The sequence below is a fragment of the Neoarthrinium moseri genome, assembly GCF_022829205.1.
Source record: "Neoarthrinium moseri strain CBS 164.80 chromosome Unknown scaffold113_Wmoseri_CBS_16480, whole genome shotgun sequence".
NCBI classification, from domain to species: domain Eukaryota; kingdom Fungi; phylum Ascomycota; class Sordariomycetes; order Amphisphaeriales; family Apiosporaceae; genus Neoarthrinium; species Neoarthrinium moseri.
In genome coordinates, this window is record NW_026055227.1 from 12,939 (window position 1) to 35,399 (window position 22,461).

General features: G+C 51.9%; 8 protein-coding genes across 8 annotated transcripts; 5 read left to right on the top strand and 3 right to left on the bottom strand.

The window, feature by feature from the left end:
• Positions 1-566: 566 nt before the first annotated feature.
• Positions 567-1,352, bottom strand: JN550_013364 (uncharacterized protein; the record flags this gene model as incomplete). The annotated part of the gene is made up of 1 exon (XM_049311943.1): positions 567-1,352. The coding sequence occupies one exon, from the start codon at positions 1,350-1,352 to the stop codon at positions 567-569; it is 786 nt and encodes a 261-aa protein (XP_049164647.1).
• A 524-nt stretch (positions 1,353-1,876) lies between these two features.
• On the top strand, positions 1,877-3,178 carry JN550_013365 (uncharacterized protein; the record flags this gene model as incomplete). The annotated part of the gene is made up of 2 exons (XM_049311944.1): positions 1,877-2,189; positions 2,358-3,178. 2 exons carry the CDS (start codon positions 1,877-1,879, stop codon positions 3,176-3,178), a joined length of 1,134 nt encoding a protein of 377 aa, XP_049164648.1.
• Positions 3,179-9,054: 5,876 nt separating this feature from the next.
• JN550_013366 (uncharacterized protein) lies at positions 9,055-9,729 on the bottom strand (the record flags this gene model as incomplete). Its single annotated transcript, XM_049311945.1, has 1 exon — positions 9,055-9,729. One exon carries the CDS (start codon positions 9,727-9,729, stop codon positions 9,055-9,057), a length of 675 nt encoding a protein of 224 aa, XP_049164649.1.
• A 141-nt stretch (positions 9,730-9,870) lies between these two features.
• On the bottom strand, positions 9,871-11,508 carry JN550_013367 (uncharacterized protein; the record flags this gene model as incomplete). The annotated part of the gene is made up of 1 exon (XM_049311946.1): positions 9,871-11,508. One exon carries the CDS (start codon positions 11,506-11,508, stop codon positions 9,871-9,873), a length of 1,638 nt encoding a protein of 545 aa, XP_049164650.1.
• Positions 11,509-11,875: 367 nt separating this feature from the next.
• Positions 11,876-12,304, top strand: JN550_013368 (uncharacterized protein; the record flags this gene model as incomplete). The annotated part of the gene is made up of 1 exon (XM_049311947.1): positions 11,876-12,304. The coding sequence occupies one exon, from the start codon at positions 11,876-11,878 to the stop codon at positions 12,302-12,304; it is 429 nt and encodes a 142-aa protein (XP_049164651.1).
• A 285-nt stretch (positions 12,305-12,589) lies between these two features.
• On the top strand, positions 12,590-13,263 carry JN550_013369 (uncharacterized protein; the record flags this gene model as incomplete). The annotated part of the gene is made up of 2 exons (XM_049311949.1): positions 12,590-12,955; positions 13,012-13,263. The coding sequence occupies 2 exons, from the start codon at positions 12,590-12,592 to the stop codon at positions 13,261-13,263; spliced, it is 618 nt and encodes a 205-aa protein (XP_049164652.1).
• Positions 13,264-15,282: 2,019 nt separating this feature from the next.
• On the top strand, positions 15,283-16,053 carry JN550_013370 (uncharacterized protein; the record flags this gene model as incomplete). The annotated part of the gene is made up of 2 exons (XM_049311950.1): positions 15,283-15,683; positions 15,735-16,053. 2 exons carry the CDS (start codon positions 15,283-15,285, stop codon positions 16,051-16,053), a joined length of 720 nt encoding a protein of 239 aa, XP_049164653.1.
• A 1,286-nt stretch (positions 16,054-17,339) lies between these two features.
• On the top strand, positions 17,340-19,991 carry JN550_013371 (uncharacterized protein; the record flags this gene model as incomplete). The annotated part of the gene is made up of 7 exons (XM_049311951.1): positions 17,340-17,502; positions 17,591-17,787; positions 17,895-18,064; positions 18,116-18,319; positions 18,540-18,995; positions 19,049-19,674; positions 19,723-19,991. The coding sequence occupies 7 exons, from the start codon at positions 17,340-17,342 to the stop codon at positions 19,989-19,991; spliced, it is 2,085 nt and encodes a 694-aa protein (XP_049164654.1).
• Between the last annotated feature and the right edge of the window lie 2,470 nt (positions 19,992-22,461).

Consider the following 22,461-nt stretch of genomic DNA (forward strand, 5'->3'; position numbering starts at 1 on the left):
CCTCCATCCAAGAAACGGGCCTCGAAACACTTGAGCCAGTGCTGCGCATGTCAGCAGCGGATGGGTTGTTTTCTGGCTTTTGCGCATCGACACTGCCAATGCGTTAGTCTCCCGGCATTCAACATTATTTTTGTTTCACTGACATGTGATACTAGATCGTCTGCTCAGAGTGCGCCACTAGGCGGTATGCATTTTGCAGGGTCGGCGATCATGCCATATCCTATGGACTTCAAGAAATGGTCAGAAACAATGAACAACAGCGGCATGGATGCTGAGAGTTGCATCAAACTGGCCTTATACACAACAGTCACTAGATGGCGGTCACTATCAATAGTTACATAACTGAATGAAGTCGAGATTGAAATTTGATCACTCTTTATTTGTCATGTGCATGAAATGATCCAACTGATCCCTTCTCCCACCCTCGCGTCCTCCCACCCTCACGTTTAGTGTTCGCGCTTGCCCTCCTACTACAGCATCTAGTACTACACCGCTTGAGTGATGAGCCTCAAGCGGGTTCCCACCTCCCATTGCATGGCAATCCATCGGATGATAATCAACAGTAGTTATTCAATCTTGTAGGAGAACTGGCGATTCTGTTCCTTCGGCCTATCATCGTTAATCATCCTCCGTTTCTGCAGTTCGCCCTGGTTGACGAAATTGACATGGTAGAGAAATTTCGCTACACAGTCTTTCATATGTGCTGACAGTGAGGGGTGCTGCTTTGGAATCATCGTCTCCCCTGTGCTTATATTCCTAGCCACCCACGACTCCAGCAGGTATACACCAACCCAGCAGCCAATGAAGATTTGTGGCCCATACGCAATGCCTGAGTCGTGCATGGCCAAAAGACTCCCAATAAACATGACCGCGGTGTATACGTCTCTGTATGTAGGCAGAGCCTTGAGCTGACTCGCCGCCCAAATCAGGATCCTCGCGTAGGATGCCGCAGCATTGATCTTGATCGTTGCTGCATGCAAAGCGGGGAATCCAAGAAAGACCGAGCAAAAGGAAATAACCAGCCGGATCAGCATCTGCGCATGGAAAACGGGCTGCGCAATGTTCTTATGACCAGCGTAGTGCCCTTCCTTGACTAGATAATGGCTCGTCCATGAGTGGAAAGCCATCACCGAGAAATCAACATACGTGGGGTTGGCGTGCTGCCCATCCTTGAGGATCGAGACCCAGTAGTATAGGATCTCGATGTTTGGGATGATGATATGGAGGAACAAGATGGCACTGGAGGGTTTTCGCAGTCGCTTGGCAGCACGCTTGACAACGTGTATGGTATGTTTCTGAAAGACAATGAAGGTTGCAGCCAGCGCTGGTACATGCTCCAGGGTTGTCCACATTGTCAACGATCAGCAACAGAATTTACAGACGAAGGTGAGATGAATCTAGCAGATTGTTGTATAATATTCTGTCGTTGAAGGCTGAACTTATACTGCTTGCCATTATGTTGGATTGATATGGACCGTAAGTGTGGCCGAGTAGCTGTCGTGGTCCGAAAGTATCGCAAGACGTTTACATAAGCGTACGTGAAGCTGTAAGCTGGACCAATTTTGATCATAAGGACGGTGGACTGTACTAAATATACTCTACATATCACAATTGTGGCCTACTGGAACCAACCTTTTATTGCCGCGCTCCTGCAGTGCAGTACCTGAAAATTTCTACGACAAGGCATTCATGAGCCCATTTTGGAACTCTCTGTGCCACCATTACTTTGGCATCCACCAGTTACTAGTAGTCATAGTTGTGAGCTGCTGAATATGGACCGCCCTCGCACCGAAGTCTATGTAAACCTGATCTTTCTCACGCTTGAGTCTTTTGACGCGCCCACGCTCTCAATATTCTGAACAGAAAACCTGCAGAGATGTCGAAGCTACGGCGCCTTCTACCAGCACCCAGCAGCGCCACGGATTCGGCAGTCATCAAGTTGTCCCCTTCCGACGAACCCATCTCATCTCAATTGCAGGCCGCGGGCAAAACGGAAGCGAATGTTTCGGCCTGTCACGCCAATGTTTTGGAGTATCCTGAAATACTCAACACAATGATCGGTGAATACACACATCAAAGCGGTACTAGTACGGGTCAATCACAGTCCGAATGCTACACATCTGGAGATAGGCCTACTGCCGCGCTATCGTATCCACTGGCTACTCATGATCGAATATGCTATAAAAACGGTGAGCCACCATCTGTGATGAAGGTGAATTGATTAAACCCTTCAAGCCGCTGGTTTGCAGATGCTCGCCTGATATCCGTGGCCCCACATTGCACAACGTTGCTGAAAGCTGCGGAGAGTCGTCTTGCATGCTGAGAATACCTTGAGAATTCTTTTGACTTTTATGCAGAACCGGAAGTCGAGTTTCAACTATCGGAAACAGAAAATCGAACGGCTGGTTTTACCAGAAAGCGGGCTTACGAGCATCTGTCGTTGAACCCCGCCGAGAGACTGGTACCGCAACCGAAGATGCAACGACTCTTCCTCGACGCTGAGGGGAGCAGCGAAGGTATACGGAGTTGTCAATTGGCTCGAGGCGCCTTGAGTTATACTGGCCACGATATTGACAACCGTCGTCAAACACATTCCACGATACCCGACTTTCAGCTTCTCGACTACTATTCCAATCTGGTCGATACCAACCCTTACCAGCTTTCCGCACCCGATGATCTCAACGGCGAATACATTAATCCTCGTACGGCATTTAGACAGGTACTACCTTACGCGCAACTTGACACTTCATCCTCCGACATGTATGATGCACTTCCATCGACGCCCGGTTCCGTCGACGTGCATGGCACCTGTGCGCGGCCGCTCGAAAGCCAGAGGACGACCACCCTTCAGATCGGCAATGATTTATGGGTGGACTTTGGAGATTATTTAGTTCCTACGAACTCTGACGATCGTTACCTGATATCTTCACCCCAAAATAGGGTCGGAGAGGATGCGATTCCAAGTCCGGAAATGACGCTGGTAGGACCTTCGGAGCTTGACGGAAGCAATCCCACGGATAGCACCATGGAGGCGACTGTAAGAATGCCAGAGGACAGGGAACAGTCGAGTTCGCACATGGAGCGATGGGTGGCACGGCCAAGACTGTTGGGAATGTTTCTGCTTGTAAGGATGCCAGCGTACATGACGCCGTGGAATAGGCTGAGGCGAGGGTGTTGAGTATATTCCGCCAATTCCCCAAAAAGTATGGAGTGGCATCGTTGCGGATGTATCAGAGGAACGAGTCATTTCTATTATATACCAGTCTAAGATAATACACTTCAATCTAACCATTGCCAGACCACTTACTTGAATACAGTGTCTTTATGCCCCCGAATGTCGCTAAGGCGCGTGTAGTATCTTGTGTACTTGGAGAAGGACCGCATCAGCAGCAACCAAATGAGTCGCACTGCCCGATAGGATTCAACGAACAAGCCCCGCGGATGAGAGTCAAAGGGCGGCTTCCCTAGAGCTTGGAGATGCCCCGTGTCAACCTCGGCCTTCCTGTGCTTCTGTCTGGCGATCGATGTATCTCGCAAGAACCTCTGCCAGGTGCTCTTGCGGCCACCCGAGGGGCGAAAAGTTATCCGAAAAGAAGTTTCCATAGGACACGGTATCCAAAAAGTGAAGCGGCAATACCTTTGCTGGACACTCAATCATGATACATAAGATCACTTCAGGAACAACCAGAAGAGGGCTGTATCCATAAAGGAGCCGTTTTGTTCAGGAAGTTTCTGCTTACACAAGCAATACTGTTCTATAGCTACAGTATGGGTTGCCCTGATCGTAGAAATAGCTATTAAACATTAAATTACCGCTGCTGCTTAGACATATCATCACTTAACCCCAAACCTCTATTTCAGATAGGAGTTCACCTTAATAAAATCGACAGCGCAAAAAGGTTGCCACTGGCTCGTTAAAGCACTTGATTATATCTCTTCTACTCTTTCCCCAAACTATGCGGCAGGCCAAGACCGATACTACAAAGCAGGATGGGGCGTACGGTGGAAGTGATAGGATTACGGGAGATGGTCACGACGGTAGGGCTGGCAGGGCCGTTCATGCTGAGTCATCTGCAGCGGATGATGTATGCCCTGGATGGTGGGCTTTAGAATGGACGTTCGAAGAAGGCCAAAAACAAGAGCAGCAGAAATCCAAAGCGTCAAAGGCGTGGACCTTTCGTGGGTTCAAGTCGCAAAACCAAGGATAGTATGAAGCCTGGCGGTGGGCGTACGCAAAGGAACTCATTAGCTGCCCTCACGTCTATCGACAAGGTGATAATCGGCTCATTCGCAAATACAAGGCCTTGAATCTTCTTTGCTCCTTGTGGTGCTGAGTTGCTGAAGCGACACGCGATCGGGACGATGATGAGAGCACCGTGGATTAAGTGATTGAAATAGGTAACCGGAGAGCCCGATGATATGACATCTTAACTAGCCGTCAGCTACCAGTCTCTGCATATCGTAGAATGTCGAGGTCTTGCAGTCCAAGCGTCTGACCACGGAGCCGAGCACTGCCTCATAATATCATTGCCCGTGAGGGCCAGGGCACGATCATCGGCACGCCTCCTGAGGTCATCGCCCAGTCCGCGCAGCGCGTCGGCGGCGCCGCTCTCGTTACCAACCTTAGATGACTGCCTGGATCACGACGCTCTCAACGCCATCGCTCGTCACGCCGTTGAGGGGTATGAGGGTTAGAAGCCCATCAATGTTCCTGGCGATTGGAAGTGGGCGCTTGGAGCAGGCGCTATGCACTGCTTAGCACCAAGAAATAGTGTGAATCGTGAAAAGTATGACACTGTCAACATGAAATGAGGAAGAATAGCACGTAAATTGCCCTGTGGCCTGTGGCTTTTCAAAGTGCGTCGAAAGCGCCGGCCTCATTTAACCAGCGGTCTGTAGCCACCAACCAGCAATACACCCACCCAGCCGCCTATACTCCCTTATCTTCCGCAATGAAACGCCCCCGCATTGCCGAAACTTGATCGCCTCGTTGGTCGTAGACAAAAACCACCATCCAGCATATCGTTGGCTCTCTGGCGCGTACTGGCAGCTAACCTCAACGTTTCGGCGGTGTCGCGTTCAAAGTCCCGAAGTCCAAGCTCACTACTAATGGGATGAATCAAGGACGTGACGTATGCTAGCCGGAAACACGGGTTGTGGGGAGAACGAGCCGCCGGCGAGTCTTTCCCAACTCGTCGCGAAATCATCCCACGGTATAATGCGTCGAGGGTATATTCGGCCGGTCGGGTTGGACGTCTCCCCTTTTACGAAGGCCTCAGCATATGAGCCTAACATGCGAGATGGTGTGCCCATCTCCATCTTCATGCTAATAGAGGACAAGTATTCAATTTACGTCTCCACGAGAGTTTGCGACGCTACGCGCAGAGGGTGCAGTGTGATCTCGGTGCAATGCAGGCCTCTGGTAGCAGGCTGCCGGTTTATATCGATACGGGTTTGAATTTCACGCATTTGAGGTTGACAGACCTCTTCAACATGTGGACGTGTCCTGTGAATGAGCGGTTTGGGCGCTGTGATGTCACGTCAGAATCCACTGCTGATCCGACATTTAGCACTACCCTGGAAATTATGATCTGTTGGGTCTTTGACTTTCAGTCTGATTATGATTTCACGGTCCTCCACCCCTTCCCCCAAATTTGTTTCTGAATTTCAGCGTGTGGTACTCTCTGATCTCCATTATACCAAAAGTGGCCGTCGTAAATCCACCACGCCATTTCAACATGTTTCTGGCTTTGATCGTAATCTTTCCTGCCATCTTTCGGCTGGATTAACCTTATAATTTCTGGCTACCAGGCTCTTCAGGTCCGTACATTTACCGCATGGCGCATCATCTCTTGAGGGAGGCGAGTCTTTGAGAGATGTCTGATCTGTCCGTCACTTTGCTTCACCAAATTGGCGGCACCGCCACCAGCCAGTTCAAGATGCAACCGTGAATCCTTCGCTTTTGAGGGGCACTGCTGACAGCCAGACCAACAAACGCAGCCTTTCGCAGAATCTGTTTCTAGTTCTCACTACCAACATCAAAAAAGAACACCCACTCTGCATGGCACGCACGACGTTCAAAGTCCAGGACTTGGGTCCGCTGGGGCTTAGAAGTAGAGACCATCAGACATGGGCGGGAAGCCCGGTCAGGCCAAGGGAAAGGATACGCGGTCAGCTACGCAAGCCCTGGACAGATTCCGACGAGCGACATCTCAGAGTGTCTATGAGAAGAAAAATTGGTTGGGCTCAAATCGCACAACAGTTGAACCGCACTCCAGGTGCTGTCGAGCAGCATTGGAGATTAATCAATCATGATGACAAGACGCGCCGGCGCAGGTCTCGGGCTACGGCAACATCTGCCTGAGAACCTATTACCAAAATGTGGATAGAAGCTGTTGTACTCATACAATAAGAGTTGTTTCCAATCATGGCATCTGTTTTTCCTCATGTAGAATGTTTACTTGTCCTTGTCTTCTTCCTACGTAGATAGAGAATAAAACGTCCGTACCATAGCCAATCCGTCCTGAATTCACGTCTTGGTGATTATGTACTGTACCGGTCATTGCTTCAAATGAGTTCCCTCGGGCAAGCGTGCCTGTGTAGTGTGATGCTGCTTGTAAGTCTCATTCCTGCCCTTGCGCTTTGTCGTCAAATGCACACGCCCGAGTGCTGTAGGTCTGCTTGTGCTGCCTTACAATGACAGGAAATTTCATCAGGGCATGTCCACAAGCGGCCGCGCAGTGGGATTCAAGTCTGTAGAGTGGACGGTCAAAAGAAGCGCTGGCCAAAGGTCAAATTCTTGGTCTACCGAATGTCAAGCATGTGAAGTCCGATTAAGCTCAAGCGACACTTGGCCAGAATGGATCCTTGGGCCTGAACCGTCCCATGGCTGCAATCAGCTGCGGACTGAACCATCCCTGCTGTCATCTACGGGGCGTGTCTGGGGCTAAAGTGACAGGTGATTCAGAGAGTGCTGTAGTCTAAGTCCGTGGGGCTGCAATTGCCTGCGGGGCCTGATCTGGCGCAGGCACGCAAGGTTGCCTGCAGCTGATTACAGCCACTGGGGCGCTATCGGGTGGCAGCTTAGGCCACAAGTCCTGCAGGCCGTAATTCAACTTCAGGTCTTGGCAGAAAGTCGACGTCCAAAGCGAAACTCCTTTTGATCACTCTCCAGACGGACCGACCTCGTTTCAGAACGTCTTCAGACGAACGTGACGCGGCTGTACGGATGTGGTCACGAAGGGCAGGTTCTGGCACGGCGGCTAAGGGCGATTCGACGCTCGCAAGCAAGCAATCTTTTCGTGCCCCTCCCACGACTGGGTGTAGTCGTGTCGACAAGATACCTGCATGCTGCCAGAAGGCAGGAACAATGCCCAGAGCAGCGCCAGGCTCCTCTCCTGGCACACCGGTGATAAGCGCCGGAAACCGGACGACGGCAAATGACACTCCCGTTAGCGTCGGAGACCGGACGAGGATTTCTCAATGCTATGCCGTCGCCACGAAGTCGAGTGGACGCGAGAAGAGTTGGAGAAAGGCCTCATTTAAGGAAACCAGCCTATCGCCTGGGGTCCCAGTGAACAGAAGTCTTGCAATACCGAAGGAGACCATGGTAGTCTCGGGAGAAAGCCGCTGCGCAATATGGCCGGCACTTGAGATATGAATCAACAGGATCTTGTATATAACATCTCACCGCAACCCCACGGATCAGGGTGGAAGAGACATAAGAATACATCGATGCAAGTGATTATTTATGATGCTTCATAGGACAAGTGCACTTGGAAGCCTCCCAAGAGCTCTGGGCAGAGAAGCTAATGTATCTGGGCCATTGCACTGGCTGGCCAAGCTCGATTGTTTTTAAAAAGCGAATAATACTGGCAGAATCCAAGATATTGAGGTAGGCAATGTATATGATATGGTGCTCGGCAACATGTTGATAAGTAGGAGCCAGCACAGGTTGATACAGACTAGGTCAAAGGAGGCTGAGGCTCCAAGCCCATGAGGGCAGCTACTACGTTCCTTTGCGTATGCCCACCGCTAGTCTTCTTACTATCCTTGGTTTTGCGACTTGAACCCACGAAAGGTCCACGCCTTTGACGCTTTGGATTTCTGCTGCTCTTGTTTTTGGCCTTCTTCGAACGTCCATTCTAAAGCCCACCATCCAGGGCATACATCATCCGCTGCAGATGACTCAGCATGAACGGCCCTGCCAGCCCTACCGTCGTGACCATCTCCCGTAATCCTATCACTTCCACCGTACGCCCCATCCTGCTTTGTAGTATCGGTCTTGGCCTGCCGCATAGTTTGGGGAAAGAGTAGAAGAGATATATAATCAAGTGCTTTAACGAGCCAGTGGCAACCTTTTTGCGCTGTCGATTTTATTAAGGTGAACTCCTATCTGAAATAGAGGTTTGGGGTTAAGTGATGATATGTCTAAGCAGAAGCGGTAATTTAATGTTTAATAGCTATTTCTACGATCAGGGCAACCCTGAACAAAAAGGCTCCTTTTTGGATACAGCCCTCTTCTGGTCGTTCCTGAAGTGATCTTATGTATCATGATTGAGTGTCCAGCAAGAGTATTGCCGCTCTACTTCTTGGATACCGTATCCTATGGAAACTTCTCTTCGGACAACTTTTCGCCCCTCGGATGGCCGTAAGAGCACCTGGCAGAGGTTCTTGCGAGATGCATTGATCGCCAGGCAGAAGCATAGGAAGGTCGAGGTTGAGACGGGGCATCTCCAAGCTCTAGGGAAGCCGCCCTTCGACTCTCATCCGCGGGGCTTGTTCGTTGAATCCTATCGGTAGTGCGACTCATTTGGTCTCTGCTGAAGCGGTCCTTCTCCAAGTACACGAGTAAGCTACTACACATGCTGCAGCGACATTCGGGGGCATAAATACACTGTATTCAAGTAAGTGACCTGGAAATCGTTACATTGAAGTGCATTATTTTAGACTGGTATAAAATAGAAATGACTCGTTCTTCTGATATATCGCCAACGATGCCACTCCATACTTCTCGGATAATTGGCGGAACATACTCCAGAGCCTCGCCTCAGCCTATTTCGCGGCATCATGTACGCTAGCATCCTTACAAGCAGAAACATTCCGAACAGTCTTGGCCGTGCTACCCATCGCTCCATGTGCGAACTTGACTGTTCCCTCTCCTCTGGCTTTCTTGCAGTTGCCTCCTTTCCGGCTGCGATCAAGTTCATCAATTTCGAACCCGTCCGCGAGACTCCTCTTGATGCCTTTATGAGAACCTCCCGAAAGCAACAACTCGACCTGACGGTCAGGTAGAACTCTGGAATTCAGAAATGAATTCAGAAATGAAGGCTGAGAGTGATCAACCAGATCAAAAGCCACATGCTTGTTGTTGATCTCCCGCTTGACTTGTCCGGTTGGCGACGCCATCGGCAAAACTCCACATACCCCAGGAGCGGGAAGAAGTATCTGTCGGTCGTTCTCGGTGGTGTCGCGACGTGGCTGGGACGGGAAGGAGACGCGGTCACCATCCCATATCTCTAGAAATTTGTCAAATATCTCAGACATTTCTGTATCTGGAAGTCTTGAAAACTGATATGCAGCTGTGTTTTCGGGAACGTCTCGAAACCAGATGCCATTCAGTGTCGAAGGCCAGTCTTGAGAAATGCAAATCGGTTTAATGGTTTCAAGCGGGCCAAAATTGATGGTGGTCAATGAGGCATCTAGCAAACCACCATCAAGGAGCATCATGGTGGAAGCTGGTGGTGAGACGGTAGCAGAAAGTAAAGAAATGAAACCCCTAGCACGGTGACCTTTCGCCTTATATAGGAATACGAGCATCCCAAGCCTCTAGCCCCTGACCATGCTCTCTCGTCTGTACCGATAGTAGACTCAGCTCCAGCCAAGGGAGTCCTCAGTCGTGACTGGACCCGAGATAAGCCGAGCTGGAGTCAGGGGCCTTGTTCCTCCCTCCTGGCCCATGGAGTCTCTCGTATTGCTTGTGACCCCGTAGCTCCGGGTGATGAACCCCTGGCTGAGCAGAGCACGTGTACTGGTACAGGGCACGTTGACTGGTGGAACACCAACCCAGGATGGGCTGGAGCTCGCAATCGACCATCTCTGGCGCCGACGCTTGTATCTGAGTGCGATGAAACCTGTCAATCCGCCACAGGCTCCAACAGCAGCCACCGTGGCAGCAGCGATTCCAGCTGTTCTTCCCCGATCTGCAGCTGTCTGCGTGCCGGACGAAAGGCTATTGCCGAACGCGTCAACAACAGATGCCGTCGAGGTGGCACTGTCTGAGGATGGAGCCGCATTCGTACGATGCTTGGAGGTATTAGCTTTGTTGTTGGTAGATCCTGTAGACCTTGTAGTTTTAGACAAATGGGTCAAATCGCTAGACCCATTAAATGAGGAGGACCTGGCACTAGCAATCTCTGTGATTGCCTCTGCTGTTGGTGATGCCAGCCCCTCGAGCTCGAACAAGGCGGATGATGCCCGGGTCTGGTCTCCAGTGGTTTTGATTGACTTCTCACTAGTAGGCGTAGCGATGGGGGCGGGAGATGCCATGGTGGCCGGCTCAATTATATGGATAACAGCCGCTGTATCAGACTCCAAGACAGTATTGCTCGGCAAATTCAGCGCGGTGACGGGGCTCATTGTAGTGCGCGATGTCCATACAACTCTATGATAGGAGCTACTTATTATTGGCGGAGACTGTAAAGTTGGGTTCGATGGTAGATCCATTGATAGGCTTGGAATAGTTTCGAGCGAGGCGGCGGATGGATTGAAGTCAGCTGTCTCGCCGTCTGCAGCCATAAGCCAGCCATTGTCGGTTGAAAGTGGCGTCGATGTTATAGCGAAGCTAGATACCATAGCCTGGTATTCGGCACTTCCTGGCTGTCCGGCCGTTTTAATCGATCTGGATAGAGTTGAAGCAATTTGAGAAGGACTGACTCCTTGGCCTGATCTACTAGGGTGATATAGGGCTACACTCTGGTCATACGTGACAAAATAATTTGAATGATCGTCCGTACCTGTTACGTGAGTTAATGTTGATGACACGCGGCCGAAATCCGTGGTGTCAACCATCCACAACGTCGCATCAACCGTGCCAGAATATTCTGTCGATTCCGGCAGAACTGAGGGAGACTCCGATGCTTGAGAGCGCGAAAGCTGATTCAGATAGCTTCCATGGTCAACCGTGCTCGCTGTCGTTGTAAAATGTGTTTCTACACTGCCCTGCGCAAAAGTATGTGTGTTTCCGGTGTAGGAAGGCACAGAAGCCGTGGTAACCGTAGACCCTTTTGGATTGTCTGTCGTTTCTGGAAACGAAACGTCGCTACTCTGCGTATAGTCTTCTAGATCTGTTGTCGAACGGCTTGTCACACTCCACTGTTCTTTTGATGAAGCCGTACGATTCATGAAAGCTCGTCTAGAATATATTGCAAGACGAACTTGACTGGAACTCGAGTTGGCGTTACAATTGGAATACAACAGGAGGATTAGGAGTAGCGATCTCCACTTCATCTTGATGGTAAGTGGTTTTGTTGACAAGAGATGAATAGAGGTGGATAGTTGGCAGCACCGGCGAAGGTTGCCATCTCATTGAAGTTGGGCCTCTCCGATGGGATGACCATGCCCTGCAATGGCTTGTACTGTCACATATGGACAGCGTATCAGAAAAAATACTGATACATCCAAAATTGAAGCCTAGGCATGCTCCAAAATCAGAGCTGTAGCCTAAAACCCCACAGCTGACTATATATCAGGTTTACATTTGGACGAGTCAAATGTTCATAAATCTCTACTGCCACGCTGCCGTCATGGTACGGCTTCTTGTTACTTTTCAGTCAGCTACCGTACCGTAGAGCATCCCTGCGATCTCAAGGTCTGAATGAAGCTCCCACGGTCGGATAGCAGTGTCCATGACGGCGACGTGGTAAAAACGAGCTGGTCCTCAAATGTAATCGTATTACGCATTTTGTACACAGTGACGACTTCACGCTACGCCTTCCATGGCGTGTTGGCCAAGAATCTCGACTGGTCTGCTCAAGATGAGCCAAACAGTGATGAACTACTATGGGTTTACAACATTGCCGGGCAGATATCCCTCTGGCAGGAAATGCGACAGCGCCCGAAAGCTGGCGCGGAGTTTACCGACCATGAAATCCAAGAGATTATCGGCCATTACGAGCTCGAGGATGGCCGCCTGTTCTATGCGATCAAGTGGGCGGGGTACGAGTGCCCTACGTGGGAGCCGGAGGGGAGTCTTGGGGCGTATAAGGAAACTATACTCGACTACTGGCTCTCATTGTCATACTAGATTGATCCAGGTCTATATCCGGTGGAAGAGCTAATTGAGTCTCAGTGTAGGTGTGGGACGGTAAGAGCTAGTCGCGAGCCATTCATTGAGGCCTGAACTGGTTAAGTACAGATATGGCCATTCTGTGAGATTTTGAAAGGGTATTTCTAGAAAGTCTTCGGAGCACCAGTGTTTGTCTCTAGCATTCTTGTAGGCAAATAACCGCAATTATCAACCCAGAAACTAAACTCTGCTACCGCGCATCGGCCTTGTATACATGATCACCGTCTGATCCGCCACGGCAAGATGTCTCTCCACCGGAAGCCAGGCTTCCATCGTGGTTGCGACCTCGTTGTAGCACGCGCCTATCCTCTTGTAACCATCAATGGGTATCCCGAGTCCGACTATGAGAAGGTTCAACAGACAGGAACTGGATGGATTGGTGTGCCGTGGCGGGACCGAGGCCGGCTGGTGCAGGTCGAGCACGCCTCCCACGTGACAATCACCGACTTCGAGAGTCTCGTCAACCTACGCCACTTACACGTTGCACCGTTTCTAGGGTTATACTACAATAGGACTTCAACAGACATCGTTTATGAACGCCTCGATCTTGACCTGTTGGACATCTGCCCGCTCGCGTCCGAGGCTGAAGTCGCCAGTGTGCTTGCTCAGGTTCGCGCACTTCTCCCCCAGGACTGTTCATATAGTAGAGATTCACGCGTGTGCAGATGCTGTCAGCAATCACGCACCTCTTGTCGTCACCAGTAGATGTACGAATCGCTTCGGTAAGAATTTCCATGTTTGGACTTGTCAAGTTAAGTACGCATTTCCGGTTGACCGTGTCGATGTTCTTCGTCGTCTCAGCCACCCGACATCATCCACAGGAACGTGATGCACCGCTTCATGGTGTCATACATAGAGCAAGTGGCCAAGGTGGCATGTCCTCGTTCCCATCACTTTTGGTCACATTACAGCACTAGGGCGTGTGCATGTGGACACGAGAGCACAAGCGTAGGAATGAGACAGGCGAGCAGCATCACACTACATACAAGACAGGCGTGCTTGCCTGAGGAAGCCAATTTCTGAAGAAATTACCAGAACTGTCATGTATGAGTCTAGAAACTATAGCCGAAAACACTTCGATCATTCGCCAGCTGAGGTCAACCTGCAAGTCTACTAGCACGTGTCCTACTTTAGCATGAACCCGGCTACAGAGTCAGGCCATGACATTAATAGGTACCAGAAATAGTGGCGCTCACAACCCTCGATTCCTATTTCAGCATTGGTTTATAGAAATCTGCCCAAAACAGATCTTCCTCGCGCGGGGATGTTCCAGTTTATACCTCACCGTCGCTCAAGCAAGGTCCGAAAGCCCTCTTCAGCTGCTCAAGTATGGCTTCACGCAAACGCATCGTTCCGAGGTTCTTGAATGCCGACAGATGTTCTACATGACATTTCGCAATTTGCCGCCCCTCCTTTCCAATTCGGTAGCATAATTTGCTTTGTTCGTCAAAGTACGCACATACTTCGTGTCCCTTCCTGTGATCCCCTGAACCATTCGTATGAGCAATTGCCATACTTTTCCGGATTATTTCGAGTGGGATGAAAAGTCTTTTTCTGCGCGATTTCAGCTTCGTTTGCTTCAGTCTTCCCCTTATTCTTTTCGCCACTGGGGGTCGGACAGTGGGCTGAACCCTGTTTTCATGTGGATGTTGAACAGATTTTTGTCGAGATCGAGTACCCAGATAAATGACTTCTTCAACTGGATTCTTGACCATGACGGATATGGGACGTAGTATGACAGTTGCTAGGCACGGCCGATCTGGTAACGGAACTGGTGAATATTGTTGGCAAAGCTCCTGCACACCGTTGTCCGTTGGGCAGGGGGATAATGAGCTACCCTTGCTAGAGCACCGCTATAGGCATGTGTGACAAGGGTCTTACAACCAGCTCTCACCCCAAATTTCGGATTTGTGGCGGGCCAAATCAGAGCAGCAACTTCGAGGCGCTGAACATCTGTTGCAAGGAAAGGGATTTGTTTGAGTGTTGGTACAGTTGATTGATGAGGCAAGAATGAATGCGTTAACAATGGAAACTGTGGTCGTGCCGCTAAAACAGGGTGACCAAAAGCAAAGAGGCCGTCGCACGTGACATGAGGGGGTGAGCAGCTGTGGCGTGCTCTAACATGAGGCCATACCAGATCCTTTCTTTCAGGGTGTGCCTGATAAAGAAGATCACCATCTTATTGATCTAGTAAGGTCCTGAGCCGATCTTCTTGGCTTCGTCGGGAATCTGGATTCGCGTCACAGATGCACAGCCTCAGCATGGCGACAGCCATGTGCAGGTCTAACTAGACATGAGTCATAGTATTTATTGCCAAGATACAGTGAGCAGGGATAGCGGTGATTACACAATACAATAGGTGGCCACAGCGCGCCAAAACACTCAAACCAGTCGACAATTTTCTCAGGTCCAAATGGTGATAAACCACTAAGCGATTGGTTTGATTGCTTGCGAACTGGTCACGGTTTGGATAGTTAGACAGTACCTAGTTTCACAAGTCCAAGAATGGAGACCTTCATCGATGCGATTCGTAGATCTACTTATAATGACAAAAGGTGTGTGATTGCTGATATCATCTGGACATGCCTGTATTTCTGCTATATGGACATTCCTAGGGGAGAAGCGCACGAATCTTAGCAAGCACGATGGCGACTTCAGCCTCGGACGCGAGCGGGCAGATATCCAAGAGGTCAAGATCGAGGCGTATAGACGATGTCTGTTGAAGTCCTATTGTAGAATAACCCTAGAAACGGTGCAACACGTAAGTGTAGCTGTACCTTGTCCGATGCTAGTAGCGCTGCGGACAGCTGTGCCTGTGTGAGTTTGCCCAAGCCACGTCAGAAGGCTTAGTGCGCTGGAGGTGCCCATAACCCGCATGTTCCGACGCGCATCGCATGTGTATCGCACAGAGATAACCCTCATTCTTCACTTCCTCCATGCTTGCACGTGCCCAACTTGTAGGACTCAAGACGGCGCTCGAGAGGACGTTGGACGACTGGCTCCTCATCGTCGACAACGCCGACAACACCGACCTGATATTTGGCGACGACGGCATGTCTCTACGCAACTGCCTACCGTTCAGTCGTCGGGGGACTATACTGATGATGACAAGGGTGCATGAGGTCGCCGTCCGACTGGACGTGCCGATGCGCAACACCTTCGCCCTTGCGGAGATGTCGGAAGCGGAAGCGACGCAGATGTTGAGGACGTCGCTGAGTGAGAAACAGATGCGTGACGGCGCGAGTACGAGGGGGCTGCTTGACTATCTAGCCCGCCTACCGCTGGCCGTGAAACGGACATCGGCATATATGGCGCAGACCGGCATCTCGACAGCTAAGTACCTGGGCTACTGCCGCAGCTTGGACACGGACTAGATAAAGCTCCTGAGCCGAGACTTTGAGGACCGCGGCCGGTACCGCGAGACGGCCAACCCGAACGCCACGACCTGGCTCATCTCGTTCCGGCGCATGACCCAGAGATGCTCCGCCGCGGCCGAGTACCGAAAGCTGATCTGCTTCCTGGCCGAGAAGGACATACCGTTGTCGCTGCTCCGGGACAACGAAGCGGAGATGCCCTCGTGGTGTGTCGTGATGCGCCTGGTGCGCCATGATGCGCTTGCAATGCATAATCTGGCATCCGTAACCTCCATTCGAACCCTCTCAGCCGGCCCCAAGACGCTTCCCGAACTGCTCCATTTCCTGTGCTGAAGCTGCCTGTCAAGACCAGCTCCATGTCGTGTCGTAAAACAAGGACACATCTGTCGAACGCGGCCGAAGCGCTGATGGTCAGAAATGTTCATTGATCATCGCGCGCCAAGAAGGTCAGTCGGAATACACACATACACAGAAGAGAACGCGTCCTGAAATGAGGCTGGTCCATTTCCGCCACGAATTGAAGTCGAATTACGGCCCGCAGGACTTGTGGCCCAAGCTATCAGTGGACCGATGGCGCCTCATTGGCTGTAATCAGTCGCAGGCAACTTTCCGCGCCTGTGCCAGATCGTGCCCCGCAGGCAACTGCAGCCCCCGCAGATTCCGACCACTTTGTGAATCAACCTCATTCAACTTCAGGTCGTCGCTGGGCAGGGACTCGACATCCAGTTATTCACCTCTTTCCGTCGCTCATTTTCGACCTGAGGTGCGTCACGTTGTAGACGCGCAATGCGGACTTTGGGCTGGTTCGGTGCATCGCGTTCGAGTGGGCCAAAGGACGGTTCTGGAGTCACTTTAGTCCCTAGCCACGCCCCCCAGATGACAGCAAGGGTTGGTTCGGTCCGCAGCTGATTGCAGCCAAGGGATAGTTCAATCCCACGACCCAGGACATGCCCCGCAGTCAGTTCCAGCCATAGGACGGTTCGGTCCCAAGGATCCAGTGCCGCTTGAGCTTAATCTGACTGCACATGGTTGACATTCCGTGGACCAAGAATTTGCTGTTTGGCCAGCGATTCGTTTCCCAACTGCGCGGCCACTTGCAGACATGCCCTGATGACGGTTTCCTGTCATTTGTGAGGCAGCACAGAAGTAGGCCTGGTTAGTTTGGGCCACATTACAGCACCCCCACGCGCTACCTGATCACCCGAGCCCATGATGAATGTTGCTTGGAGCATGCGAAGACGAATCGACAGGTTCGCGGCGCAGCGGTGAAGTGGTTACAGTAAGTCGGAGACTTGCCGCCTCCGAGTTCTTCTAATCGCGGGCCATTCGCGCAATCCTATCTGCCGTCCATTCCCTTTCGGCATCCAGGCTCAAATATAATACGACACAGCACGTGCACAACGCCACTGTCTTGGTGCCAATCGAGCCTTCGCCCAGGGCCAGACTAGGCACGACACGACCCGACACGATACCATCGGATACGATGCGATGGAAGTACGTCTCGCGGTGCACCCACCTTCCACCGATCCCGCTGCTCGTCAACAGTGCCGCTCATTGACCCCACACACACGCACACACACGGGGCACCCGCCGCCGCCGCCACCGGCTGCCCAGTCTACATGAACCGCCATTTTGTAGGACCGCTCATTCTACCCATCGAACTATTAGGCTCCAACATAGCTCCCGCGACCTACCACGTCTCTGCTCTTGCCGCATCTGCCACGCCGAATCCCCGAGCCGGCCGCGACGGCCGGTCGCGACGTGCTGTCGGCGCCTCGAATTGTCAGTCTGGCGGACCGGCGATGAAGCAGAGCCTGAGCTCTGCACGCCCTCATAAATGGTCTGCCAGTCTCAACCAAAAAGATTGCAGATATGGTGGAGGAATCGCAAGGCCAAGGCCAGGGCCAAGCTGGCCACACCAGTTCCGAGCCCGCGTCGGCCACCTCTGAGAAGCATCCAGCCCCCGGCAGCTCGTCTGCCAACCACGACGCCGCCAGCAAGAGGCGCCGCGGCCTCGGGATCGTGACCCCTAACGCCTGTACCGAATGTCGCAAGAAGCGCGCCAAGGTATGTGTCCTCCCCTCCTCTTCCCTCCTCTCCCCTCCTCTCCCCTCTCCCTCTCCCTCTCCATCTCAACCTGAGCCCTGAGCTGACTCGTCGCTTTCCTCCCCCAGTGCGACGGACAAAAGCCCTGTGGCAGGTGCAGGTCGCGAAATGTCGACTGCGTCTACGAAATCCCCGTCCGCCAGTACAAGGAGAACCTGCGCAGCGAGATTGAGCAGCAGCGTCAGAGCGACTCGGTCATCGAAGCCCTCGAAGCCGGGGCTGTGGGAGGAGGTTTTAAGTAAGCTGCGCAACGCCTAGAGCGTTGATAGCATATCTGAATGGCATTTAGATATGCTAGGCGGCGTCATACCCCTAGGCAGTGGCGCCGTGCCTATTTATCCTCGCGCAGAGTCCAGGACGAGCACGGGTACAACGCTGCTCCCGCTGTCCGGTACGGGGGTTGGAAATATTGGGCGCGCCGGGAGCGCAATCGTCCCGGACGGCTTTGGCAGTGGTATCTTGCCGTAGGCCCCGAGCTGGCACAGAAGCACGAGTACGACCAGAATAGCGTCTGAGCATTCTCGTCACATAGCCAGACGCAGTCGACCCGGAGCGATTCCCATCCCGATATCATGCAGTGGACCGCCGAACTGCAACCACATATCGATGTGGGCAGCTACCAGGGCTGGATAAGTTGATTGCCCCTGTTGGCCCTCCCGAGATGACGGTGCCACCAACCTGGTGAATCAATGTGACTGCCGACAACGCCTTAGTACGCCACCTGCTTGCCCTGTACTTTTGCTGGGAGTACTCAACTTCTGCCTAACTCAGCAAGGAATACTTCGTGAAGAATTTCTTCAGTGGCAGGCCCAGGTACTTCTCGCCGATCATGATGAACGCACTAATCGCCTTCGGCTGCAAGTTCTCGAACCGCCGAACACCTGGGCCAACGAGAACGACCAGAGCACCCTGGTTGACCACTTCTTCAAGGAGACCCTGCGGCTGTTCTACCGCGAAACCAACAACCACACCCTGACGACGATCCAAGCCTTGGGCAGCATGTCCCTTCGCGACGCGAGCTGCGGACGGGGCCCGGAAAGTTGGTGTCACGCTGGCCGAAGTGTGCGCATGGCCATCGAGATGGGCTTGCACCGACTCTGTGATGACGGCGACGAGGACGAGATCGCCGTGCAAGGTGGCATCTTCTGCGCCTCCCCATCAACGATGAGGTGACCGAGGTCAAGGAACACTCCAAAATTGATGAGTGGTACGTGGAAGAGAGCACGCCGACCGACGAGCTGGCGAGGCTGCGGCAGGAGCCGAAAGATGCGCAGAATGAAATAGACCCACCGAAAGAGATAGTCGAGGGCCTGGAAGGGCTCATCCGCGAGCAAAAGACTGAAATCGGGCGACGGCGCCAGAACGAGACGATGCTGCAGACCAGGCGGAGCTGCGGAAAAAGACGCACCCAGACACGCACCAACTTGAAGCTAATCGGGAGCGGCATCGTCGTGATAGAGGCGCTGGTACGCGACCGGACCCTGCTGGTGCAGCACTTGCTCGAGACGGTGATTAGTCGGCTGGACCGCGTCGACAGCGCGACCTCGGGACACCGTGTCTTCGACGAGATCGACGGCTTCCTCGAGAACGTAACCAGCCACATCATGGGCTGCATACAGCAGGTCATGCAAGACGCCTCCGCCGTCAACAGCGTGGTGCGCAACATGCGGCGCCTGCTCCCGGGCCGAGTCGACAGGAACGACCTGGAAGACATGACGCGCCTCTTCGGCGAGGTCGATACGTTCAAGGACGAACGTCGAGGAGCTGCTAGGGAGCAGGCGCTGGCCGGCGCGGGGGGCGGCGGGGCCATACAAATCGAAACGAAACAAAAGGAACCCCCCCTAGATCGTCCCCTCTATCTAGGTTTCTAGCTAGACCAGCTCGTCTTTTCCTCAGACGTGCCTAGGCCAGAGAGAAAGAAGATGACATCCGTTGTGGATATGCTGAGTCAGGTGATGGTGGCCATGGCCGGCTTCTGGTTCGTCGACCGCCAGTGCGTCTGGTTCGAGCTCGGCGACTCCTTGACCAATCTCGAGCGCGCATGCATCAGCATCGCCATATTCTCTATCGCCGTGCGATTGGCCCAATCCGCCGTGAGGCGCCGGCGCATCATCCGGGGCCGCGATCGGGCCGCCGCCAAGATGGGACCTCTGACCCGCAAATGAAGCCGGCGAGCAACGACGTTCGTGGCGCCAATGTGCTGTGCTTTTATTAGTATGGAAGCCACATAATGGGTGTATTTAGTACCAAAGTAGTTGATATCGAGAAAATACATGAAGGTCGGAGAATGAATCTATCCGAGCGACTCAAGTGACGAAAGAAATCGTCTGCTGTTCATACTGTGATCAAAATACCTAAGATGCAGATAGAATGCATGTATTTGAAATATTACCATATAAAGTCAGATTAAGCTCAAGCGGTTCTGTGTCAAAATGGATCTATAGGACTAAACTGTCTGTCCCTTGGCTGGAATCGGCTGCGGGGCATGTCCTAGGTCTTAGAATCTTAGAAGCATGTCTCGCGACCAAACGATACGTAGTGGGTTAGAGGCAGGCATCACCCTCTAAAAGCTTCACACAGATGGCATACTTCCGACATCCTCCTTCTCCACAAGAAACAAGCTCTACTAGGATATATATGAGCGAAATTCGGGAGGAATACAATTAACTCCATGCTCTGATTATGTCGGATCTTGTAGTTCGCCTATTGACGAGACATCATCCTCTGCGTTCTTTCTTGGGCGGCCAGATTTTGTTGGCCAACATGACTCGATGTGTTCGTGAAATTCCTCTTTAGATGCACTTCCATAGCCGCAGTGACATCGATACTGCCTCTCCACCCTTGGCCGTGTACAGTTCTTGAGGTGGCGACGGAAATTGTCTTTCCGCGCAGTTTCATATCCACATGAACAGCCGTATTGCGGCCGGCCAAAGCTATGCACTGAGCTGAGATGTCTACTTAGATTTTTACTCTTCGTGAATGATTTGTCGCATCTGCGGCAAGGATAGCGCATCGCCTCCTTCCTGTAAGATTTGGTATCTCTTGCGGCAGTGCCCGACACAGAGGAAGCTGAGTACGAGGTGGTTTCGTTGATTACCGGGGAAGGTAAGCCAGGCTCGTACGCGTTGTAGATATTTCCTTGATGATCTCGCTGGTATACATCCCCATCTGATATGCCTTGAGCGCCAAACTCAGGTACAAGTCCCAAGGAACCACAGTTCGGCGTTGCGCAGCAACCGTCACAGACACCTTTTAGCTCAGTCTTCAGGTGGGTGACGAGTCTAGTCAGTAACTGCGATATGTGATACGGCTGTTCGCCTGGTGCAGCTGCATGGGCATTGGTATCAAGTTGCAGGATATGCTCAGGGTGGAACCCCTCAACTGCGTTGATTACTTCGAAAACTTCGACGACCATTGGGTTGACAAACTCTGGCAGAAGTTAGCATGAATACCCCAGCACTAGAAAGAGATTGCCTTGTACCAGGTGAGGAGATGTACGTGTCATTGGGAAATAGGACTTTCCAAAGGGTTTCCCAGGAATCGACCTTGAGGCCACTCTTGCGTTCGGTGAGTAACATGTCAGCCTCATCGGTGATGCCGTCCTCAGGATTTTCTGAGAACTGACAGTCCACGATGCTGCATATTTGGTCTGGTGGTGCTCGCATGTGTTTGACAAGCTCATTTTGGTTTTCGAAGGCCTTAGCACACCGTAAACACTTAAATGGGAGTTGTTGACGTCGATGGTAGACCCTTATATGGCGCCTATTCATGATCATTAGAATCAGCCACGCGAACCCCCCTTGTCTCTTTTCTCTTTTCTTTTCTTCGGGGTTTCGAGCTCAGGATGCTCCCACATACTTGAGGATTGCTAGATCAATAAACCCACTTGAGGCGCAATTTTGATACTGTCGAATATTAAATCTTGCCGGATTACGTCTGCGAAACGGACAAGAAAGTCTCTTGTTCTCTGGCTCGGGTCTTGCCGAATCCCTACTGCACATAGTGGTCGAATTATTACCAAAGCCGGTACTCACGCCTCTTGAATCATGGTGTGCACTGAGATAGGGTGTTAGCGAGTCAATAGCACGGTATGTCCAGGTTGGGCAGAACATCAAAATACCTTATTCCATCGTAGGCTGCGGCCTCCAGGATGGGAGTGGGTCTTGATTGTCGCCAGCCACATCGACCATCCATTTCCCGTATCATTTTCGACATGCTGATAGCTTGTCTCTTGTGTGTTACGTTGACCGTACACATATGAAATTATGCCGGACCCTTGCTCGAGGCAATGTTCAGAACTCTAAGGTGAAATGTTTAGCGCCCATCAAAGCCCAAATATCCTCAAAGGCAGATTGTGATCCATCAAGGTTCATGTTATGTTCGATTACTGGATGGGATGGGATGGGAGGCACACACTTGACCTTTCGGCACGAGGCTGAGGCTGTACCAATCGTTGAACTCACTATTGAGCCCGAAAAGTGAATCTGCTTCGATAGTACTAAAGCTCCCGGTTTGCCATGTGGCTCTGCTTCTCCAATGTGGTAGATTTTCGACTTTCGTTCTCGGGGCCTGATGTGGTCTCGATGACATTGACGCGAAACGGTCTTATGGCTCCACGACTGCTTCTTGACCCCG